Source organism: Diabrotica undecimpunctata, chromosome 8 (genome assembly GCF_040954645.1).
Source record: "Diabrotica undecimpunctata isolate CICGRU chromosome 8, icDiaUnde3, whole genome shotgun sequence".
NCBI lineage: Eukaryota > Metazoa > Arthropoda > Insecta > Coleoptera > Chrysomelidae > Diabrotica > Diabrotica undecimpunctata.
In genome coordinates this window covers 138,913,520-138,939,363 of record NC_092810.1, presented here as the reverse complement: position 1 = coordinate 138,939,363, position 25,844 = coordinate 138,913,520, and the positions used below count along the sequence as shown (strand labels likewise).

General features: G+C 33.4%; 1 protein-coding gene across 3 annotated transcripts in view; it reads right to left on the bottom strand.

Annotated features, from left to right (window-relative positions):
* LOC140448095 (uncharacterized) overlaps nucleotides 1-25,844 on the bottom strand; it is a 51,071-nt gene that overhangs the window by 14,000 nt on the left and 11,227 nt on the right. The window contains exons 3-9 of one of the 3 annotated variants that reach the window (XM_072541153.1): nucleotides 23,045-23,155; nucleotides 22,308-22,429; nucleotides 16,778-16,967; nucleotides 11,964-12,130; nucleotides 11,038-11,328; nucleotides 2,286-2,398; nucleotides 368-456 (exon numbers count right to left, since the gene is read on the bottom strand). In XM_072541153.1, coding sequence (XP_072397254.1) covers nucleotides 368-456; nucleotides 2,286-2,398; nucleotides 11,038-11,328; nucleotides 11,964-12,130; nucleotides 16,778-16,967; nucleotides 22,308-22,429; nucleotides 23,045-23,118 — 1,046 coding nt within the window. In that variant the 5' untranslated portion in view covers nucleotides 23,119-23,155. Of the gene's footprint in view, nucleotides 1-367; nucleotides 457-2,285; nucleotides 2,399-11,037; nucleotides 11,329-11,963; nucleotides 12,131-16,777; nucleotides 16,968-22,307; nucleotides 22,430-23,044; nucleotides 23,187-25,844 lie in introns of all 3 variants that reach the window. The other 2 variants (XM_072541152.1, XM_072541154.1) reach the window with 2 other exon arrangements.

Here is a 25,844-nt window from a genome sequence, read left to right as displayed (position 1 = left end):
ATATATATATATAAATATATATATATTTATATATATATATATATATATATATATATATATATACATATACTTATAGCTTCAAGAAACATTTCTATAATTTCAAATTACTGTAATTCATTTTATAAGTGGAAGGCAATCTTTTCTCTCTAAAAATCTGTCTGACATGGCATGTTTCGTTTCTTTCGTTCTTCGTTTTTTTTTTTTTGAGAACACTACAAGTGGAGCTAGTGCCGAAAACAAACTAAGATAAAAATGCATAGGTATAATATAAGCAAATTTTGCACATATCTCGCTACAAAATGAGTTACAAAATTTTGTACATAAATTTGTTTCTGAAAGTTACTAGCATATTTGAAATTTTACTTACTATTTCCTTAATAAGTCTATGGCTTCTTGAGATACTCCAGTATTTGTTATTAATACCTTCGGTCGTTGTTTTTGAATATCCATACTTAACTGAAACAACGAAGAAAAAATAAATTACAAGACTAATTTACAAAAAATTAAATAGAACATACTTTATGTGAATAAAACCTGTTTATCGTCTAATTGTAGTTTTAGAGTTAGGAAAAGATAAAGTCTACGTTTAAACAATAATTTTTGCTATAAAAAAACTAGTTACAAAGAATTACAGAAGCAATATCAATATGCCATATAGAAGCTCTAAATAATGAGCTTCACCCTTTAGCGATCTTGCTTGGTGAGACAGGCAACAACTAGATACTATTTCAATAGTACCCTAGGTACTGTCTTAATATTACCGCAGACACAAAATTTAAACCTTGTAACGTATTGGTATCATAACAATTCTGAGAAAAGTTTCATTGGATGCCTTAAACCAATAAACCAGTAAAAAATTAGTTAAAATCCTTTATAACGGGTTTTTACCCAGATATTTAGTGGCTCAAAACATGTACACCTAGACACTGATGATGGAACATGGATTCCGAAAACGTTTTGTCTTCATGACATTGGTTTTTTAATTATACTTGTACCTTTTATAAAGGATTTTAACTAATTTTTTGTGATACATGGTATACAGCCAGCTACAGGAACTTAGTTTCCTTGTGGATTTCAATCAACCAGTATCGTGGTAATTAAGTTCGAGTTTTCTATACCGTTTAAAGTAGTATTTAATATTTTAATGGAAAATAACCACAATGTTAATTAAACATACGTTTATGTTAAAGACAAGTCTTATGCTATCATTTTATTTACAGGAGTTCTAAGTTAAAATTAATTCTATGTAATCAAATAAACTATCAATAATTAACTATATTTATAATCAAATAATTATCTTCCGATAAAGTCGTTCAAGAATGCACCTCAAAAATATTGGCAACGTCATTTTATAATCGTTAAGATTTTGCGGTCAAATTTCATTGATGTAATTTTGGTAAATATTCTCCAATGATGAGGATGATTTGAAATTGGTGTAAAAAAGACCTTGTTTTAATAGTATGTGCTTAGTAAACAAAGTATACAGCAACTATTGTAACTTTTTGTTACACTTTTTTTATTGTTTGTCTAATTTTGTGCAGCTTAGCTGACATCAAATACAATCTAAGAAGCTTTTCCCAGCCTCTATCTACAGCGTATTTTTTGATGTAGCAATTCCGAAAAAACTCAGCAGCACATATATAATGGTAGAAGTGTGTAAATAAGTGGTTAAGTACTTTGTATAACACTTAAATACTTACTTGTTTGTTTTTCCGTTTCAAAATAGTATGTGAGAAGTTTAAGAACATGAAAGCTTTTAAAATATATGATGATTCTTTATTGGCATATTTGTTTCTTTTGTAAATAAAATCAACCGAGCAATCTGACAAGGCAGAAGACACCAACTAAGACGCCGTTCTTACTATATCATCGGTGACGAGGAAAGGGAGAAAAAGGAAATTAAATGAGAGAAAATAAGTGAGAAAATGAGAGTCAAATACAAGATATAGGTAATAGAGGATCAGCATACTTACAATCAGATAGTTGTTTAAACCCGAACTCACCAGCTTTGCACTAAAACTGCAAAATAATTTAAATAGTACCTAAATCATTAAATAAGTTTACAAAACTCAGTATTTGTATATCGTTTAGTAGAAAAGGCTTAGTTGGCTTGAATTATAGATTCAATTATATTTAAAATACTAATAAAATAAAAAATTGATAAAAAGTTGTACCCATCCAAGAACATACGTTAAAACCAAAAAAAAGTTGTGTTTGTGGATTAAATTGATAAAAACTTTATTTGTAATTATTTTATTAAAAACACATTCAACAAATATTTATACCACAGGTGTTAACATTTCTTCTCCTGCAAGACATCTTAAAATATTTTGGGCTGCTAAATTAGCCATCGATTGCCTGGTTTCGTTTGTAGCCGTTCCCAGATGTGGGGTTACAACTAAAAACAAAGTAATTAAAATAATTATTAGTCAAATAAAATCCAACCACCTATATCTAATAATAAAAGAATTTTATTGGCTTTCCTATTGTATGTATGATCTATTTTTTTTGTTACTTATTCCGATTGGTTTTATTTAATAAAAATAAACCACGATCTGAATTGAAAATGTTTTATATTTGACGATATAAATATATTTGTATTGTCCATTGATAGTGTTTGCAACAGGCTCAAACTAAATATTGTCCGACAAGCAAAAAAGATAAAAAACTGAGTCAACCCACGAAAACCCTTATAGAACTAAGGTGACAAATGAAAGGAGATAACACTACAAGCAAAGAAGCGATAAATCAAATAAATAAGACCATCACAAAGGCAATAAGAAAAGACATAAGAAACTACAATGTAGAAAAAACAAAACAGGCAAAAGAGCAAAATAAGAACATGAAAGTTTTGAAGAGGGGCGTACAAAAGGGGAAAATAGAAATTAACAAACTTAGAAACAGAACTGGAGAAGAAACAACGAACAGAGATGAAATATTAAGAATAGTTGAAGAGTTCTACACAGAGTTATATAGATCAAGAAAAAAAGATAACAATACGGAACCTCCAATTACACTAAAAACTGGGGTATTAAACCAAGGATCAGATTTAATGCCCGATATAACAAAATCAGAAATCAAAGAAGCCCTGAAGAAAATGAAAAATAATCAAAACCCGGGTGAAGATGGAATAGTATCAGAAGCACTAAAAATTGGAGGGGATGTATTACTTGAAAAAATTAAACAACTTTTCAATATCTGCCTTGACAGCGCCAATATTCCAACAGACTGGAACAACGCTACTATGATTTTATTACACAAAGCAGGAGACAAAGCAAATTTAGAGAATTACAGACCGATTAGCCTCCTCAGCCATATATATAAGTTGTTTACGCGAATACTAGTTAAGAGAATGGAAAGAAAATTAGAGACTTATCAACCAAGGCAACAGGCAGGATTCCGAAAAAGTTACGGAACAAATGACCATCTACAAAGTATAAAAACCCTAATAGAGAAAGCAGTGGAATACAATAAACCTCTAGTTCTAATATTTATCGATTTTCACAAAGCCTTTGACACAGTTGAGCTAAGCAAAATATTACAGGTGCTTAAAGAATGCAGGCTAGATTATAGATATACTAAATTATTATAGAAAATATACCTGCAGGCAACAACCACTGTCAGATTACATACTAACAATAATCGCATAAAAATAGAACGGGGGGTTAGACAAGGAGACCCAATGTCACCTAAACTTTTTAATACGGTGCTAAAACATGCTTTTAAGAATTTGGATTGGATGACAAAGGGAATAAAAATAGATGGAGAATATCTAAACAACTTACGTTTCGCCGATGATATACTTATAATAGCTGAAGATCTAGGTATGGCAAGAGAGATATGGCACAGGAACCCGTTATGGCTACAGAAAATGTAGGTTTAAATATAAATATCTCGAAAACAAAAATCATGACCAATTTGGTACCCAACCAGAACATCAGTATTGGTGGGAAAGAAATAGAACTTGTAGATAGATATAAATACCTGGGACATGAAATTATGATTGGCAGGGATAACCAGACTCATGAACTGAAGAGAAGAATCGGCCTTGGGTGGGCAGCATTTGGAACACTGAGAGAAACTTTTAAAAGTCAGCTGCCCACATGCCTAAAGAGAAAGGTATTTGACCAGTGCGTCCTCCCAGTCTTGACGTACGGAGCAGAAACACTTACCTTAACAAAAGCAGGAGCTACCAAACTGAGAGTCACGCAGAGAAGAATGGAGCGGTCCATGTTAGGAATAACTCTGCGAGACAGAATAACCAACGAAGACATCAGGAGAAGAACCGGAGTGACTGACATCATCGAGAAGATAGCCAGACTAAAATGGAGATGGGCAGGACACATAGCCAAAATGACAGATGGGCGATGGACAAAGAGGTTATTGAAATGGAGGCCAAGGGAAGACAAGAGAAATGTCGGTCGACCACATACAAGATGGACTGACGATTTAAGAAGACTCAATAAAAACTGGATAAGAGCGGCGCAAGATAGACGGGGTTGAAAACATGAGGAAGAGGCCTATGTTCAGCAGTGGACTCTTGAGACTGGATGATGATGATGATTGATAGTGTTTGACTTTAAGTATTTCATATGTTAATTATGGAGGCATCCGACGCTCTTATAGGGCATAAGGAATGCAAGAAGAAAAATAATTAGTGGAAGCAGGTAGATACTGTTTTACAACACTCGTAGAAGTTCAATCTACTTTATGAGACGCTGTCCTCGCGAGCGATGATTACATCTAGACTGCTGTTCCAAAAAAAGATGTTGTTCTATCCCTAATCTTTGTAATCCCTGTAGCGTAGCATCAGCTATTCAGGAAATGCTCCCGTGCCGATCTATTGTTTGAAACTAGGAGGCACGGCTGTATTACAGCCTAGACTGCGGTAATACTCCTACCACAACAATCCGTGTGGATATCGTGACAAATTAAGTATAAAATCTTCTTCTAAATGTGCCTATCTTCTAGAGATGTTGGCGACCACATTGACCCATCTTATTCTATTTACAGCAACTCGAAATAATTCCTAAGATTAGCCAGCCAGGATATAAGCCTACGTTCAGGGCCTCTCTTACCCTCAATCTTGCCTTGTAGAATCAACTGTAAAAGACGGTATTTATTATAACACATGATGTGGCTGAGTAAGCCAATTTTCTGTTCTTCACGGTGTTGATAATTTCTTTGTCTTTTCTTAGCCTCTGGAGAATAGTTATATTATTTGTATAGTGTATATATGAGACCCTCGACATATTCGGTAGTACCACATTTCAAATGCCTCTAAACGTTTTATGGCATCTTCTGTAAGGCTTCAACTTTCTACTCCAAAGACGAGGACACTAAGGACGTAACATCTAAGAATTCTTATGCGTATATTGATACTTAAAGATAGGCTGCAGAGAATCTTCCTAAGGCTATTAAAAGAGCTTCTGTTTTTTTCAGTATGAGTTTTTATTTCGTAGCTGTGATCCTAAGTAACCTTAATATTACATCCCAAATAGCATATTTTTTCCATTCTTTCTAACGGTGTATCACCTATTGCAATTTGGGCGTTTATGTTGGTGTTCTTACTGATTTTTGGTTGGTGTTTTTACTGATGATCATTATTTTTGTCTTCTTGCAATTAAGTTTTAGGTTGTATTTGTTACATGTTTCTACAATGTTATCTATCATCCTTTGAAGCCCCTGCGCACTATCTACCAGCAACACTGTATCGTCTGCATATCTAGTATTATTTATGAGTTATTATATATGAGTTGGCCATTTACAGCAATCCCATCTTCTGATTCGTCCAAGGCCTCTCTTAAGATGTTTTCAGAGTATATGTTAAATAGTGCCGGTGACAATATGCAACCCTGTCTAACTCCTTTTTCGACTGTGAATATTTCGAACAGTTTATTTTCTAATCGCACTGTTGCTTTTTGTTTGAGATATAAGTTTGAGAGCAGTCTTATATGCTTACCATCGAGTCCAAATGTTTTTAGGATATCGATTAGTTTTCCACGTGGGACTTTATCAAATGCCTTTTCGAAATCAATGAAACATGTGTATATGCGCGAGTAAATGATAGTAAGAAGTACTTTAAGTACATGACTCATCAAACTAATTGATCTATGTTCTTCACATTTTTTAGCGTTGGCTTTTTTAGAAAGTGGAATGAATATTAATAGTAGCCAGTCTTTTGGTAAATAACCAGTCTCGTAGATGTTGTTTAATAGCTTCGTAAGAGCTGTGATTTGGTGTACCTCTAATAGCTTTAAAATTTCACCATGCACCTTATCAGGTTCAGGTGATTTCCCATCTTTAATCCGCTCAATGGCCATAGTTATTTCTTCGTTTGTTATTTCTGGGCCGTAGGGATTGTTTATTTAATATATTAATAATTCTTGCATACGTTTTTTTCATCTTTGTCAATTATCTTCAATGGTAGTCAAAATCTGGCCTTCAATGTCTACAACTATGCCTGTATTGCGTTGTTTTCTGGTGTTCTGTACCTCTTTAATTTTTTTATATCATGTTGCATTGCAGTGTTTCAATTTCCGTACATTTCTCCCCAGCCATGCTTGTTGTGCTCCAGTATAAAATACCCCTTTTTAACCCGTCGGTTATAAACCAGTTGAACTGCAAACAGTTGGCTTATTGTAGATCTTTTTTTCATATATGATACCCACGTCAAGATTCTGGAGACTTGTACCAGCTTGAACAAGTCTTGAGTATGGATCACATATGTTTTTGGGGTCACTTGATAGCGTATAAAAAATTGTGGCCACCTCCGATCTAATAGTCCGCAGTCATACAAGATAAGATTGACTATTTCAGGTCCTTCACTGCTGAGTCTGCAGCTTAAGTCCCTATGAAGCTGCCCATAGCTTCCGTAACGGAAAGCCAGAACATTGAAATTTGGCAACAATCAATAGAGTCTATAAAAATATCTGTTTGTGTTTGTTTGTGCATTCCAATAAAAAGACCTTCTCGTAGAGAAAGTGCTGTTCCAAAAATATTTCCAGGACTTCCAAAATATTTGAAAAAGTATGAAGATAGTGCTAACAGGAACAGTACCATATAAAGGAGAGAATTAATTAAAACAGGGAGCAACAAATACAAGACCAATGGCTTCAAGTTATGTGATAGTGAATTTTTGTAGTTTCAGTGAAAATTTTAAATTTAAGTTATTATCTAACGAAATGAAAGTGGCATCTAAAAGAAAATCACGTTTATTTCTATCTTGTAAAATTTGAATGTGGTGAGCCAAATCTTAGTAGTAGTATTAAAATTAAAGGAACAATGGAAATTTTAGCTGGTATTAACCATACATTATTAATAAAAGATTAATTAAATTACCAATAACTTTAAAACTAAGAATTTGGTCACAAATTGAAAATATTGTGTATCTTGTTATTCTAAAGTCAAAAACGCCAGTATTCGTTCAGAAACAATATTATCAAACTTTATCTCTATAAACTTAAAGCTCATTTAATACCAAACATTGAAAGACAGAGCATTACCTTAGTTTGCAATATTTTTAATGAAATAACCCACGTTGCCCTATTTAATTTAGAAATAGTTATAACAATAAAATAATTATAATGGCAGGGTGTTGAGGAAACGGGCCCCTGTTAGGCAATCAGCTACAGCTCAACAAGAACAACAACACTAGCTGAAGGTGCTGCGCTGGAACATCAGTGGGCGCTCACTCAAGAGGGACGACCGAGGCAGCGTATGAAATGGACTGTCCTAGAATGCAAATATTTTGCGCTTTTATTATAAGGTGACAAACCTCGGTCAAGAAACGATTGGCTATCGAGAAAATCTGAATGCCGAATTTTGCAGAGTATCCAGAAATGCAATTCTCTGAACAATGAGTAGGAGATCAATAATGGGTAATTATCAGAAAAATTCATAAGCCAAAGACTAAATGCAATACCATTATACGCATAATTATGAGATCCTTGAAAATCAAGCCCCTAATGAAATACATGAGCAGATTCCTGAGGTTATCATACAAAAAACAACCTGATAATTCACAACAGGATAACAGTTAGTTGCTCCATAGCCTGGTAAACGAAATAGCATACGCTGTATAAGACTTTAATTGAACAAACGCATCTAGCAGACCACCGCTACAAAGAGTAAACTGTTGTAAGAAACTTGGTGTGCTGATATAAGTACGCCGATTTACTGTGCAGCAACAGTAATTGCTAATGTTATGGACATTAAGAATAAAACACGACGGGGTACTAATTTAACTTAATTTAACCATAAATATTCAGCCAGTTGAAAGAGTTGCGTCCTACAAATATTTAGGGGTTTGCTTCACTGATACTAATGACCAGACAGGAGAAATCAAGAGACGAATAAAGATAGCGAGACAATCGTTTGTCAAAATGAAAAAGTTCCTATGCAGCCAGGACATAAATATAAACTTAATAACGAGAATGTTAAGGTGCTATGTTTTCTCCGTTCTGCTGTACGGCATGGAAGCCTAGACACTGATAAAGATAAACATCAAAAACATTGAGGCATTCGAGATGTGGTGTTACAGGAGAATGTGGAAAATACCATGGACAGAAAGAGTAACAAATCAAGATGTTCTGCTGAAGATGGGGAAGGAATGCGAAGTCATAAAAACTATACAAACGAAAAAACTGTAATATCTGGGCCACATAATGAGAGGAGAAAAGTACTCTCTGCTTAGACTCATAATCCAAGGAAAAATCTCGGGAAAGAGAAATGTGGGACGTAGGAGGATTTCCTGGTTGCGAAATTTAAGGGAGTGGTATGGTTGCAGTTCAATACAGTTGTTCAGAGCTGCAGCCAACAAAGTAAAGATTGCTGTGATGGTAGCCAACCTCCGATAGGAGACGGTACTGCAAGAAGAAGAAGGGGTACTAATATCGGAAAAACAGATAACAGAGTTGCATCCTGGGAAAAACGGCTGCTAATGAAAATTAAATCATTGCGCAGGGACATTGATAAAATCACAGAAAATATTCGAGGAAAAACAAGTAGAAAAGTAATCAGAACAGCTGATGGAATAATGCTAACTACTGCAAGACATACTCTATATGATTTGATGCACAATAGTGCCTGGATACATAAAAGCAAAAACTCTCCGTTTATTCAGGTTGACTAAGGAGATACAAAATTAGCAACAACCGGAAATGCGACAATACTAATTTTAAGAATGCTAAGGCGTTCTATCGGAAACTCAATTCTACTGTAGAAAGTACCAACATATCGTACCCAAGCCAAGAAGAAATTTAGTAGTTTTGGGGAAATCAACTTTCCACACCAGCTGCTCTTAATACCAATGCTAAATGGATCGAAGATACGACGCACAATTGTCAACACTACGTTACTTCTCCTTACGAACCCTTCACTACTAAAAAAGTTTTAAATATTATCAAAATAATTTGAAATCTCCTGGATCAGACGTAGTTCAAAACTTCTGGATTAAGAAGTTCTAGAGTTGCCAGTATTAATTAATCACACTATTTCTAATCCGCAGGAAATGCCATCATTCTTAACCCAAGAAACAACTTATTTAATACCAAAAGATCACAATAACGCTCAAGATCCAACCAAGTATCGTCCAATTACTTGTCTTCCTACTTTATATAAATTGTTTACAATTGGTTAGTTATCTACCAATCTAATCTATGTGATAACTACAAATACCTAGGAGTAAAGATCACTCAAGACGGAAAATTAGATGCAGCCATTAAGGAACGAAATACACAGGGAAGGAAAGGCATAGCCTTACTAAACAGCGTACTGTGGGATAAAAACATCTCTAAATACAATAAAAGAAGAATATACAACACCATAATAAAAAGTATCACAACATATGGATGCGAAGTGTGGCCCCTAAAAGACAGATCAGAGAAAATGCTTAGAGCAACAGAAATGGACTTCTGGCGCCGCTCGGCGGGAATCTCCAGACGCGACAGAATAACAAACGAGAGAGTCCGAGAAATCATGGGGGTTACACATAATATTGTTGATGACATCAAAACGACACAACTCAGATGGTACGGACACGTAAGGAGAATGCCGGAGAATACAATACCAAGACAAATTCTTGAATGGCAACCAAGAGGTAGGCGAAGACCAGGAAGGCCTAGAAGAAGTTGGAGAGAAGGAGTTGATAAAGAAATCAGAGAAAGAGAACTGGAGGACGATCTATGGAACGATAGAATGAGATGGAGATTGGAAATCGGAAGACGTCGAAGAACGTTGTAAACCGAAATTATATATATAGTTATCTACCAACAATGTGCTCTAAACAATATCATAGAGCAATCATAGGAAAAAATGCTTTCAGGGTTCCATGGGCTGCAAAAAACAATTTATAATCTACTCTCTCATTTCTAACCATGCATATACCAAAAAAAAAACCTCTTTACTACTTTCATCAACTATAATAAAGCATTTGATTCATTACCACATGAATAGCTTATAGATATATTAAAAACATATAAAGTCGATGGTAACATAGTGACCTTTTTAAAACATATAACGTCAGATTGGAAGACAAAAATTCACCGATATGCCGACATGGATGTCAAGTTTAAGAAACAATCAACATCTGTCGGGGGCTGCCATGCATTAGCTGTTCCTGGCAATGAATGCAGTGCTGGAAGAACAGACCTCTTGTGAGCCTTGGAGGACATCGAGATTGGTACTGCTACGAAAGCTGGAAAAAAGTATCTAGTTGGAAATAATTAATCTTGCATTAAGGTCAGTCAGACGGTGTACTAAATTGAGATGTATTTTAAAAAGTTCAGACCTTCCCCTTCTATGAAGACGAAAAACAAGATGCTATAGTGCCTTTTCTATACGTCTATTGTCATTGAAGTATCGGACTTGTAACTACACCGATAACTTGAGCTAAGTATATCATCAATATCAAAGATCGAAATATTGCATATCTCCAATGTTTGGAATTAGATGCGAGATGCTTCCCTTTTCAGAGAAAAATACAGCTCTTTAATTTAGAAAAAACTTTATTTAAAACACTCCTTCTATTAAACTTACCGGCATTTGGCAATGTTAGTAGCTCATGGTTTGGTGGTATTGGTTCGGGAGTCATAACATCTAGACCAGCAGCAAAAATAGTATGATTCTTAAGTGCATTTATTAATGCTGGTTGGTCAACTACTTCCCCTCTACCAACATTAATGAATACTGCAGTCTTTTTCATTTTTGAAAAGAATTCTTCGTTACACATATGTTTAGTTTCTGTCGTTAAAGGTGCTACGACTATAATGAAGTCACTATCTTCTATAAGTGTATTTAGTGATACAAATTTAGCTCCCAACTCGATTCCTAAAAAAAATAAGAATTTTTTAGGCACAGTGAAAACACAAGCAGTAATTGTTAAAGCGAAAAACGAAGCTTCTATGATGACGTTGTATTACTTTGTTCTCTATAGTAAAATGTTGAGGCGAGCGTCACGAAACTACGCCACAAGATGGCGTCATCACGGGTGGCGTCACAAAATAGTGTTCCTTCACATCGATTCACTACTCTCGATCAATTCGTTTCTAGTCATCATATATGTATTCTAAGCAGGTTTAAAATAAAAACTGCATAAAAAATAATTAACAAAATACTGATATTAAATGAAAAGTAAAAAAATTTTAAAAACCTGTCAATAAAAGATTTGATTCGCAACGATTGTCAAAATTTAAAAGTCATAAATGTCATCCAATTATTAACAATATTGAATCATCTGTTTAAGTATTTATGACATTTCTCATTTTAAAATAATTTCATATAAATACAATTTTTTTTAAACATCTTATTTAGTTTATACAAACGTTATAGTTATCTATACCGAGTTCGTTTCAATATGGATCGTCACAATTATCTCAGAAACGGTTTGGATGATTTATATAAATTTTGGTCTCTAACAGTTCTTTAATATGGCCGATCATATAGTAAAAACCCAATAGACTTACCTTCTTTCTTTTCTTTATGGCCTGTATATAGCAGCTGTCGCAAATCAAAGCCTTTTAGTCTTCTTGCAACTGTTTGTCCAATTTGACCAAATCCAATAATGCCAACTGTCGAATTCGTTATATCCTGACCGCACATCCATTCAAGATCATTTGGCATCCACTCACCGCTAAAAATATTAACTTAGTTTTATTATAATTATTTAGCTAGAAAGTCAGGTCGTCAGATCTTGGAGTGAACAGGCGTAGGACGCATAGGAATAAAAGAGAAAAACTTTTAAGTTGCAATTATGTGCGGTAGCAGCGAAATTAAATAAATGGAGAGGACTACTAAATATCATAAGACAATATGCTGACAATGTAGTAATTTTTCAGATCCGAAGAATTTCAAAAAAAAAAAATTTTATAGTTACTAAAACTAGTAAAAGAACAATAACGATATGCGTATCTTTAGAATTACTACTTTCTTAATATTTTTTACCACATATGAATCAATGACGACTCGAGAATCTTGAATTAAATAAATAATAACATTTTTATTATAATTAATATTTTATCTTGGATATAAATCGATATATTTCTTCTTCTTTTTCTTCTTCTTCTTCTTCCTCTTTATAAGCAATTCTGCTTGTTCATTGGCGGATTAATACCTCTATGGAAGGTTGTCACTCCATCTTTTGCGCGGTCGTTCGATACTTCTTTTGCTGATTGGTGACACGGGTCTCCTCCATTCTGCCTATGTGGTTATTCCATTATTTTTTTCTATTTTGTGTCCATTCATTTACACACTGTACGTTACATTTTCTTCTAATGTCTTCACTTCTCCTTCGATCTCTCAGCGTATTTTCTGTAATTCTTCTCAGTACTCTCATCTCTGCAGTTTCCAGTAGCCTTTGCGTTTTGGCTGTGTCAGGTCTTATTTCTGAGGCATATGTCATTATTGGTCTTACACTGGCTTTATAAATTCTTGACTTCATTTCGGTGTTAATGTGTCTGTTTCGCCATATAGTGTTATCAAGGCATCCTGCCAGTCTATTTGCTTTTTGTACTCTCACTTCTTTGTCCAGGTCTTCCCAGTAATTCCCAGGTATTTTATTTCCATTACTTGTTTAATACTGATGCCATCAATTTTTATTTTACATCTGGCTGGTTCTTTACTGACTACTATTTTTTTAGTTTTCTGAGATGAGATTGTCATATTAAATTCTTTTGCTCTTATGTTAAATCTGTGGATCAGTCTTTGCAGACTATCTTCATCTTGGGCTATTAGTAATGCGTCGTCTGCGTAACAGAGTATTTTTATGTCTTTGTTTCCCATTCTGTATCCTCATCTTTTGTTAACGCTTTTGATGATTTCATTCATGATCAAATTTTTAAGAGCATGGTGCTCAACGAATCCCCTTGTCTTATTCTGCTGCCTATTTCTATAGGTTCTGTAAGTTGTCCATCTATTCTGACTGTTTTGTTGTTTTGGTAGATGTTTTCTATAGTTTTTATAATATTTAGGGGAACTTCTCTATTATAAAGAATATGGATTACATCTTTGAGTCTTACTTTGTCAAACGCTTTCTTTAGGTCAATCAGACACAGAAATGCTAGTCTATTATACTCTAGTGATTTCTCAGTAATTTGCTTTATAACAAGTATTGCATATGTACACGATCTTCCACTACGAAAACCCTATTGTTCATCTGCTAAACTTCCCTGATTTGTTAGCACTTGTAAAATTTTAGTTGTGAGTTTTAGCGTAGTATTTAACAAGTTTATACCTCTTTAGTTTTCTGGCTGTTTTTTATCTCCTTTTTTAAATAGTTAAATTAGTTCACTTGTTCTCCATTCTTCCGGTATTTTATTGTATTTTCAAATTTTATCAATTCATTAATTACTATTTAAATGGGAACAAGCCACAATTAAAGGTTAAAATACGTTTATTGACGTTTCAATTTCCACTTCGGAAATCGTTTTCAAAATACAAACATTAGTAAATTAAATAAATTTTGTTTTTTGTTACTTAGTAAAAAATTCTTCTAATAATTTAATTTTATCTGACTCATCTATATTGACAATTCAGACATACATTATACATTTTAAAGTAGACGACTTTAAAATGATATTGCCAATATTGTTGAGTTGCGTTTCTGGGACGACTTTACTTATAAGATAGTTCATTCGATTACATGAAATCAACTTTAACTTGAGAATATCCGTCAGAAAAGATCATAACATGTAATTATATATCATAATGATAGTATTATGAGGTTTTTTTCCTGGTTTTTTCCCTCATAATTTACTATGAAATCACTAACAGGAGAATTTTACTGTCATCATGGCATGTATTTGTCTTTTTAAAGACGAATTACATGCTATGATTTTTTCTGACGGATATTCTCAAGTTAAAGTTGATTTCATGTAATCGAATGAACTATCTTATAAGTAAAGTCGTCCCAGGAACGCAACTCAACAATATTGGCAATATCATTTTAAAATCGTCTACTTTAAAATGTATAATGTATGTCTAAATTGTCAATATAGATGAGTCAGATAAAATTAAATTATTAGAAGAATTTTTCACTAAGAAACAAAAAACAAAATTTGTTTAATTTACTAATGTTTGTATTTTGAGAACGATTTCCGAAGTGGAAATTGAAACGTCAATAAACGTACTTTAACCTTTAATTGTGGCTTGTTCCCATTTAAATAGTAATTAATTTAAAATGGCACAAGAAAATAGCTTCAGAACTTTATCAATTAATGTTGTTAATTGTTCTGTCATTGCTACACCACAATATTTCAGTAATTTGTTTGGTATCCCGTCTTTACCTGCTGCTTTTCTGTTCTTAAGGTTATTAAGTATTTTCCGAACTTCCTGTACATTTATATTAATTTCTTCATTTGTGGTAATTTCTAGTGTTTCTGGTTCTAGCATCGTTTGCTCTTCCTCTGCATAGAGCTTTTTTATGTAGTCAATCCACGTATCTTTTTCTATGTGTTTTGTTTCTATTAGTTCCTTTACTTCCGTTCTTTGACCTCTTATGAAGCGCCATATTTCCTTTTGCAGACTGCAAAAAATCATGTTCCATTTCCTTCGAAAAGCGTTCCAATGATAATTTTTCATGTTTTTTACAAATGCACGTGTTTCGTTTCTAAATTGTCTTGTACTTATGGTATGCGTCTTGTGTTTTGGTTGATGTATTTCAGGTAAGCTTTTTTATTTTCTTTACGTTTTTTCTTTACAAAACCTCGGAGTTCTTCGCCTTAAGAACGATTTATTTTTATTTATATTTCTTTCACAAAGAACTTGCTTGGCCGAGGCTAAAATATTAGACTTAATTTTTGCCCAGTTTTTTCGACTCCATTACTTTCTGTGATATATGTTTCTGCTTTTTTCGGTTATTCTTTTTTATAGGTATCTTGTGGAGTCATCCTGTAAGCTTTCGACTTTTATCTTTGTAGTGTATTCTGGTGTTTTGTTATCACATATATGTGTTTTCATTCGGATTTTGCACAATATCAATTTATGATCGCTTCCTATTTCTGCTGATCTTAGAGCTCTTACTTCCGAGATTTGAGAGGGCTGTTACTCTTTATTCGACTATATAGATAGACTTTAGTCTATCATAGATCTTTGTCCTCTACTGTTTTCAAAAGTGTATTTATATTATTCTTTGTGAAGAAAAAATTTTTTAATAATACGTATCTCGTTTATGCTGCAGAGGTCCGTCAGAAGGTCTCCGTTTTTATTTCTGATATTTTCATTATATCGCTGTTTTATTCCTGGAATTATATCATTGCCAACGCGGGCGTTAAAATCACCCATAATGAATAAATATTCATCATTTGGGGACTCGTTTATTACAGTCCGAAGGTGTGCATAGAAGTTTTCCCTCGTGGTGGTATCTCTGTTATTCTCTGGTGCATAAATTACTATCACATTGAGAGGTTTGACATCCAGTTTACCTTTTACACTGACTATTCTTTCAGAGGTATATTTACATTCTTGTACTTGGTGTAAAATGTCTTGTACTTGGTGATATATTTCTTCATTCTAATAAATAGTCTTTATAAGGGCCCTAGGTAGCAATTCAGTCTATCTAGGCCCCATATAGAGATTACTTTTTAGAGTCAGCAACCCCCAATTGGGAGTCTTGCGTTGCCATGCAGTATCTCTGTTTAAAACATCATACGAATTTGTCAGCAAAAATGGAATAAATTTAATATCATTTAAAAGGTTTTTAATATATTATTACTATATTTAGTGGCTTCACTGATTAGTGAAGTTAGCAGTACACCTGGTAAGTAATGAAAATGGTGACGTTAAGGAATAAAAATTTCCAAGAATCTAACTCCAGCGCTACTACTATTGTCTTTAGTTAGTAAATTTAAGCATAATATGGAAAACAGTTTAAATATTTATTGTATTCCTAGTTTCTTATTATTATTGGATGCTTTTAGAAGCTGTCTTTGAATTTCTTTGTTAATATGTAAAAAAAAATCAATTTAATGTGCACTTTTTATGCACTGTTAAGTTGGTACTAATGACTAAAAAATTATTACCAATAAGTCCTTTTTCCCCATATATTAAAAAAATAATAAAGTTTTTACAGTTTTCACCGTTATTTTCCCACAGCTATTTATCCTTTTAAAAGCAGCGGTAAACTACAAAAGCCCACCTTGGGCACATGTGGATCCGACAAGGACAAGAATTTTTTTTATTTATTTTCGCCCCCTACGTCACTCGGTAACTTAGCACTCCCTCTACTGCGTACTGACGCGTTCTTGTTAAAACTATTCTAAACAATTTAGTCAAGTACACTTACTGTTCTATACTTAATCTAGCTTCACGGAGACGTCTTGGCGCTGCCAAAGTTAAAAGTATAGCAATATCGGCTACCGCATCGTTAAGTACTTTCGGTGTGTTTGACGTACGGATTCCTCGTTTCCTAAGTTCTTCTATGTCCACATGATTATAACCAGCTGCCATAAGCCCAACTGCCTTTAATTGTGGTCCTTGAAATTTAAGACAAAACAATTAATTAATTAAATTAGAAGATAAAGACTTTTTTTGGGAAAACAGCTGAAAGAATATAGGCTATGTAATGTGTACTCTTTATTCTTTAATTCCAATATTTCGTTGGTGGTCACCAACATCATCAGGGAATGACTGCAAGGATAATGCCATATCGATAGCTAGTCATCATTTAAAAATAATTTACAAACATATAAAACATTGAAAAGTGTTACAAAAACAAAAATACATAAGTGCTATTGTAAAAGCATGCTCTATTTTCCTCTGTGTTGAATTAACATTTGATTAAATGACCTAGTCACCCTAGTAGTCCTAACCATATGTTTAGTTCATTGGCTATTTTTAGCCAATACGCCAACAGCTCATTGGTGTTTTTTTCAATAATAATTTCAATAGTAATTAAATAAACTACACAGTGCTCAAGAAAAATTGCTGCTCATGCTAAAAATTATTTTTTATGATCCATCACTGTTTGCGCGGCAGTTTCCAAAACTACAATTGCCATTTGGATCACCAACCTTCGAAAGGAGGCGGCACAATGAGAAGAAGAAGATCCATCACTTACAATTTTCACCTTCACAATAATCATCCAACTCATATTTCGATCCAAATTCTACATTACGAGTGGATAGGGCAAATATAACTATATACAGACGAAATTATAGACAAGTAAACTGGTGCTTTTTTCAAAACTTCATAAGTAACAAAAATTCTTCCTAATTCTTACTTGGCATCATTTTGATATCTTCGACCAAGTGGTAGCGGGTAGGTACACTTCCACAATTCCAGTGGAGAACAAACTTACTACAGATATGTGACCCTGCCATACGCAAGTCTCCCCAATTTCTGTACTGGAAAGAAATCATGTCCTAATCACATTCCTTCCCAATACCTACTATATCACTATCAATTTCCCAAATGAACTCACTAACCCGTCTAGCAAGCGTGGTGTTTAAATGCCAAAAACTCCCTCAGCAGAAACAGACATTCAAGGAACGGGCCGTCAGTTCCCGGCAGCTCGCTTCTTCCAAACCAAGTCAGCGGTAGGATTCAAGGACAGCGATTAGAGGGTGCGAAGTTATGGGAGGGTTTTAACATAATTACATATAATGTTACAACCTTATCTAAAGATGAGAAAATGACGGAACTGGATGAAGAACTCAAATATGTCAAATGGAATATGATAGGAATTAGCGAATCGACAACTGGAGAAAAAATTGAATCTACAATAGGAGGAACAGGTTTATTAATACACAAAAAATTACAGGAAAACATACACAGAACATAGACTGCATTTCCTTAAGTATTATGTCAATAAATCTAAGACTAAATAAGAGATACAGTCTAAAACCAATCAAGTTATACGCCCCGACCAGCGATTATGAAGATGAACTTCTTCAAGCATTCTATGAGAAAATCGAAAGAGCAAAAAGCAGGAACAGGCCCATTACAACCTGATAATTGGAGATTTTGACACTAAACTCCGTAGGAAAAAAGACGAACAAAAAATAATAATTGGAGATTTTGGAATCGGAGTAAGAAACGAAAGAAGCAAAATACTTACTAAATGTTTGTTGCAACACAGACTGTAGGTATATATTGAATACTTTTTTTAACCCTTTATCGCATGAATTTTTGTTTTTTTTTGTTAAAAATATATTCTCAGATATAAATTTTACTTTTATTTTCTAGCTACAAGGAAAGTTTATGGACAAAAAAAATTTTTGGTGCCAAATATGGAACATCATGCAAGAATATAATATTAAAGTCAAACTAGTTTGAAGCTACAGTATATACTATGCAGTATGAAACTGCAAGTAACATTTTCTTTTTTTATTAAGCCACAACAGTATTCTGCATTTTTTGTACATTACATATGTTTTCCCTGTACAGCCAGAAAATTTGCATCTTGACATAGCGCTCTCGTCCCAATAGGGAAAACGATCGAACCCATCTATACGGACGTCTTTTTGAGGTATTTCTTTAGTGATCCCCTTTTTCGTCTGAAGGCTACTACTTGACGGTCTTTCTACTCTGTTATGTTTAGTTGGTTTTCCCACTTTGTATAGAGCATCGGCTATTGTCAGTTTAGTATCCAAAAGGGTAAATCAAATTCCTTCGCTATTCTGGCTAATAACCAACAGTTCACGGCTGTCATATCAGTGAAATGAATAAATATTCGTAAATAATATTTCTTTGACCTGATTTTTATACGATAAAATCCCAACATGGAATCAAGGAGATCGACACCTTCCATGTAGTTGTTGTAGGTAAGGACACTTTTAAGATAAGTTATTATTTTATGTGTACTTTCTTGTTTGAAACATCTTCTCATCTATGATACCATCGTGGACACGCTGAAGGAGTCCTGCATAATCGAGGCTGAAAGGCGGTTCTGCTCACCTTTGAAAGAAAAAAAAAAGCATTGTTGCCATTGTAATAATGATTTTATTATCAAATCAGAACACTACAACTGACATCCACGTTGTCTATATTGGCTATCTTCTCTACCATATGATTTCTACCACGCTTTTTTATTTCTTTCGCAGCTGGCATCACAACTCCAGGAACACGATTTAGTTTTACTGTTCCCAAAGGTAAAATGTCTGGCTAATTGGCTAAGTTTCAGTGCCATAAAACAGAACACACACACAAAAATAAAATGCCCTATTTGGTCAGATATATAATAATATAATATAATGCTAATGTAATGAGTCAACAGTAAAAAAGAACAAATATAAAGATAATGAAAAGAGAACTCACACTAAGTAAAAAAGATATATACAAGCTGAGAGACATTCTGAAAATAACTAAAGAGTTTTGTAAAAACCTCTTCTTGTTCTTCTTCAAGTGCCTTCTCCGCTACGGAGTTTGGCAATCATCATTGCTATTCGTATCTTTGAAGCTGTTGCTCTAAATAATTGGTTAGATGTGCACTGGAACCAGTCTCTTAAATTGCGCAGCCAAGATATACGTCGTCTCCCCAGGCTTCGTTTGCCCTAAATAGAAAAACCTCTAGACCTATATAACTCTCATAAATCAGGGATCTGAAGTTCTTTTACTCATTACAGTGACACTGACCTATTAACATTGCATAGTTAGCTCATAATAATTAACACCCTTTGGATATCAGTAGCATTTATGCCAAAATTTATGAAAATAAAATCAATACGATTCTATCGATTCGTAAAATAGCACAAGGGAGAAAATCGTTGCAACACATGTGATTTTTTCTACAAAATAAAATTCAATTTTCACGCAGATTTCCCTAGGACACCCTACAATTTTCATGTGCAAAAAATATTTTACCCTCTTTGATTTCGTCTTTCAGTTATCTCAAAGCCATAAGGGAAAAAATCGTGGCTGAGCTTTTATTGAAATCCGACAGTCTATACAGGGTGTTTCAAAAAAAAAGTAACCCCGTCTCTAGGGTGGGTAAAAAACTGAAAAATAATTGGGGTTTGCTTAGTAAAAAATTTTTGTAACGCCATCCGTTTTCAAGATACAGGGCGTTGAAGAAAAAAAAATTTTACGCATTTTTTACGATTTTGCCGAAACTACTGGCAACATTGTAATGAAATTTTTTACGAATATGTTTTGAAAGCTGATACATCCCATGATTTTGTTTTTATATCTGATTCTCATAGAGGGCGCTAGTTACACGAATCGTATTAAGTATTAGTCAATATAACTTTTTTAAGAATATAATTATTAATCAAAATTAATATTATAATATTATAATTATTAATCATTCAATTTTACACGAAAAAGGTACTCTTGGTACAACTCGATACTATGTACTGTTTTCGAAATATTTTGATTTGAAAATTATGAAGTACAACGACAAGAACAATTAATAAAGAAAATAATATTTTAAATTTACTTGATCAAGATCCAACAGTTAGCGTAAGAAATATAGCAAGACAAACAAATACTTCTTCTTCAAGTACTTGGCGGATACTGAAAGAACAGCAATTACATCATTATCATAACAGACAAGTCCACGAGCTCTTGCCAGATGATCTACCGGTTAGTGTGGATTTTTGTGAAACATTGCAACAAAGGACAGCCCACAATCCAAATTTTTTAAAATGCATTCTTTTTACGGACGCGACAAGGTATGTTTAACTCCCATAATGCACACTACTGGTGTGATGAGAATCAACGAGTCAAAAGGGTATCACATCACCAACACTCATTTAAAGTTAATGTTTGGCAGCAACTTTAGGTAACAAATTAATAGGTTATCATATTCTACCTGGAAATTTAAATGGTGATATGTATCTTGATTTTTTAAACAATTCCTTATTCGAGATATTAGAAGATTTAACGCTAAACGAGCGAAGATCTTTATTTTTTATGCACGATGGAGCTCCACCACACTTTGATAGAAGGTGTCGTAATTCGATATCCGAATCGAGAGAATCGTAGAGGTGCAGAAGCTCCGATTCATTGGCCTCCTCGGTCATGCGATTTTAACCCTTTGGACTACGCAGCTTGGTCGTATATTAAGGAAAAAGTCTATGCTACAGAGGTAAATTCACGCCAAGAATTTAAAGAAAGAATTCAACGTCAATTTAATGACATAGCTGATCCCCTACCGATTAGAAGGTTAATGGAATATTTAGAAAAAAGAATAGACTTGTGTGTTCGCAAAAACAGAGGGCATTTTAAACACTTACTGTAATTGAATTTTATTTTATGTTTTTAGTCATTAATTTAATTTTCTTCTTGTGAGTTTTGTTTAATTACTAACTATTTTATACCACCATCAATTATTACTTCAAATTCTTCAAATTCAAAATTTTCAAATCAAAATATTCCGAAAACGGTACACAGTATCGAGTTTTACCAAGAGTACCTTTTTCGTGTAAAATATATTGACTAATACTTAGTACGATCCGTGTAACTAGCACCCTCTTTGAGAGTCAGATATAAAAACAAATTCATGGGATGTATCAGCTTCCAAAACATATTCGTATAAAATTCCATTACAATGTTGCCAGTAGTTTCGGCAAAATCGTAAAAAATGCGTAAATTTTTTTTTCTTCAACGCCCTGTATCTTGAAAACGGAAGGCGTTACAAAAATTTTTTACTAAGCAAACCCCAATAATTTTTCAGTTTTTTACCTACCCTAGAGATGGGGTTACCTTTTTTGAAACACCCTGTATAGTTTCTGAGTAATTTTTAAAAGAATGTAATTTTATAATCAGGCATACTTCTCTCAGATAAGAGAAGCATTAAAGAATAAAAATAACACATAGTAGCTTCATAGTAAATAAGCTGATAATATAAACACGTCTAATACGGATAATTTTACCTGCTGCGTTTATAACTTCTAAATCCACTTTAACATCAGATGCCCACAACAAAGCATCCACTCCTCTAACATTGTTTAAAATGTTTTCTCTAGTTTCTTTCTCTACCTGTATGATATTACACCTAAAATATCATTTATTTAATTAAACTGTTTGTTAATTAGTTTTTAATTTAACATTTACCATTTACATAATAAGTATATGTTTATAGATGATAACATTTACAGGGTAGTCGGTCAATTTTTTAAACTAAGTCTAATAACATTTTCTCGTATTATTAGAATATAAGTCAGGGATATAAGCAAAAAAAGTCCCTGTTTGTGACAATAAACCGGTCAGGCAAATGATAGTTTTTTTGAGTTGTATGGAACTTTGTAACAAACATCTGTTTCCTGTAGTCGATTTTTTAAAGTTAATTTCTGCTGAAACTGAATTTTATGACATTTCAGCTTATTATCAAATATTTCTATTATCTTCTTCTTTTTTACGTGTTGTCTCTGTTTCAAAGTTTGGCTATCAACATTGGTATTTGAATCTTATATACAGCTGTAATTATGTGTTCTGGACATCGAGCAAAATGACAAGTCTTTTTGCTCGATGGTTCTGGATATAGGTTGAGTAAAATTGGTGATAAAGTACAACCTTGCCTGACTCCTCTTTTTATGTTTATTTGTTATGTATATCTATATGTGTGTAAGTGTAAATGTTTAAAAGCTACGACTAAGTATTTAATACTTACCCATTGTTTTTTAGTAGAGTAAGTGCAGAATCTGGTACTGTAGGATTACTCACAAACACTTTAAAGTTGCTCATGTTATTTTGTTAAGCTTTTCCCAGAATGGACGAAAAGCTAATAATGAAAAATAGTTGTTTCAGTAAACCTGAAATATATCGAAAAACTTATCTTACACTAGAACCTAGAACCGTTATTTTTTATATATAAGGTAGAGGCACTAGTACCTGACACTCTAAGGCCAGAAAGATACATTTTCTGATATTAGAACGTTAATTTTGATCAGATTTTTTTGTTCTCTTAAGCAAAATGTATGATTAAGTTTATTACTAATTGTACATGTGAAAGGAGACTTTATTTAAATAAAATTTGCAAAAAAAATTATTTTTAAATACATGTTTTGTCCCCAATACCTGGCATTTCAAATTTTGCAGAATCCGAAAAAATACCCAATAACTGACATATCAAAAAAGGTATTTAAATAAAAAAAAATTAATTTATTTATTTAAATATCTAATTAAAACAGGAAAACTTTATTATTTCTGGAACTCTATACATTCCACGATTATTTAAACTTGCTGGTTCGTTGATCTTCTCCACAATATCAGTATGATTATACTATATTGCATCCTCTTTACTTGGCCATTTCCACGAATTAAAGTTGCTGCTTACCATTACACTAACAAACGCTTTATTTTCTTCTACTTCTTTTATTTTTCCCGGCTAGTGTTGATCTTCATAAATAACAATAACATGGTCACCTTCTTTTAAATGATATTTGTTGAATGTTGCAACAATACTGAAATGTCATCACCACTATCAGATTTCAAATTTAATTGCTCATCAGATATAGATGTTTCAGAATCTGAATTTTCCTTGAAATTTCGTTTTGTTTTTATTTTCTTTCAGAATCTTCTTTTCATCAGAATCTGAATTTTCCTTGTAATTCCGCTTTGTTTTTTTTGCAGAATCTTCTTTTCGTCTCGTTTTCGCTCTTGCTTTTCCCGTTCTTTGAATTCTTCTTCTGGAGTTTCTTCTACGGGGAATGGATTGTGAATTTCTGTATTATTTTACTTAAAATATTTTTGGTAGTTGATTGCATCGGCGTTGAATGGGCACAAACCGGCAGTACGAAAACCATTTAATATAATTTTCGGAGTAATGGAAATCTCTATGGCTTTTGCTAGAACTGGTCCAAGATTCTCCTTCTTAATTTTTAAACCATTGTTTTGTATTCTCCAATTGTTTACTTTATTTCTCCAGCAAGTTTTTAGGGGTCTAAAAACTGCTACATCCATCGGCTGCGTAATATGTGTCGAATTACGATGCAATGCAATAAGAGTCATTTTTCTTTTCTAAGAGGCAAAGTCGAGTGACTAGAATGTCCATCAACCAAAAATATAATTGGAAACTCAATTTCATTTTCCACAGCCCAAGAATAAAAAACGTTTGTTATATACTCATAGAAAGTTTTCGCGGTCATCCATCCACTTTCACTTTTACCAATTGCAAAACATTTTAGCATAGAAGCAGATATACCCGGCGGAATCCTTTCATAAGTAAACATCACCATGTCTGGGGCAATGTTTCCTGCTGCGTTTGCTGTCATAAGAACAGTAAGGCACTCTTTCTCGTCATTTGGTAGATGGCTGTAGACAGTGGAATCTCCCTTGCGTGTAAGAACTCAGCTTCCTTTAGGATTCATATAAAAAGTCGACTCATTAGCATTGAATACTCGTTTAGGGTCATTAAAAATGTCGTAATAATTATTCTCCTCAAGGTACGATTTAATATCCCTAAACCAGCGGCTTAAATTTTCTTCTTTGACAGATGACCTCCCGGTGGTTAGGTTTTGCTCGACTCTATGTGGAAACTCTGGATGTCTTTGTAGAAAGCAAGAATACCACTTTTTGCCAGGTCTTCCATTTTTGAAATTATTTTCACGTTTGTTAACTTTGGAAATTAATTCTACAGAATCAATGAGCTGAAGCTTTGTTGTTGAAAAAACACGATCAGAAATATAAAATAACCATTTGACCAACAGATTTTCTTCATCGGGGGTTAAATTTGTAGCAGGGTCCTTTCTGCATTCTCTAGAGTATTTACCACTTTTTTATATAAGTAGTTTTTTATATAAGTAGTTTTATATATGTAGTTCTTGGGATCCCATATTTTTTGCTTGTTGTGGCAACAGGTATTTCGTTGTTAATATCTGCCAGGGTTTGACGTAATGTCTCATTAGAATATTTCTTCGGCATTGTCAACTGAAATACAAAGAAAATCTAAATTACACCCCCAATGTATATAAACTATTTTCTTGCCGTTTTTGCTTAGTAATTTCGGCAAAACGTACACTTTTACGTCACTTATAAAACTAGTCAATGTCACCAACCTTAAAATTTATTTTATAGGCGCATTGATGCCAACATATTCAAACTATTACCCAAGGAAGTAAAGACCGCCAATACTACAGACTGTAGTGTTTCAAATAGTCTTAGTACATAAATAACAAATTCTGGTGTCGCTTATTGGGGTACCTTGGGGGACCACTACCTTACTTTATACCATATTTTACTCATTCATTTTTCAGTCAAATAGAATGTAGTTGATATATTACCAAATATCGTGAGGTTTGCAAAACATATCTGTTGTCTATCTATGAAACAGTTGCTGGTATGAGCACATATTCATGAATGTTAGGGAAAAGGATCTTATACTTAGCGTTGCGCAGTTAAAGTTTTAATTATAAAATAAATGTATTGTGATGGTTTGAAACTAATAACACTTAACATGCGTACGGTAATTT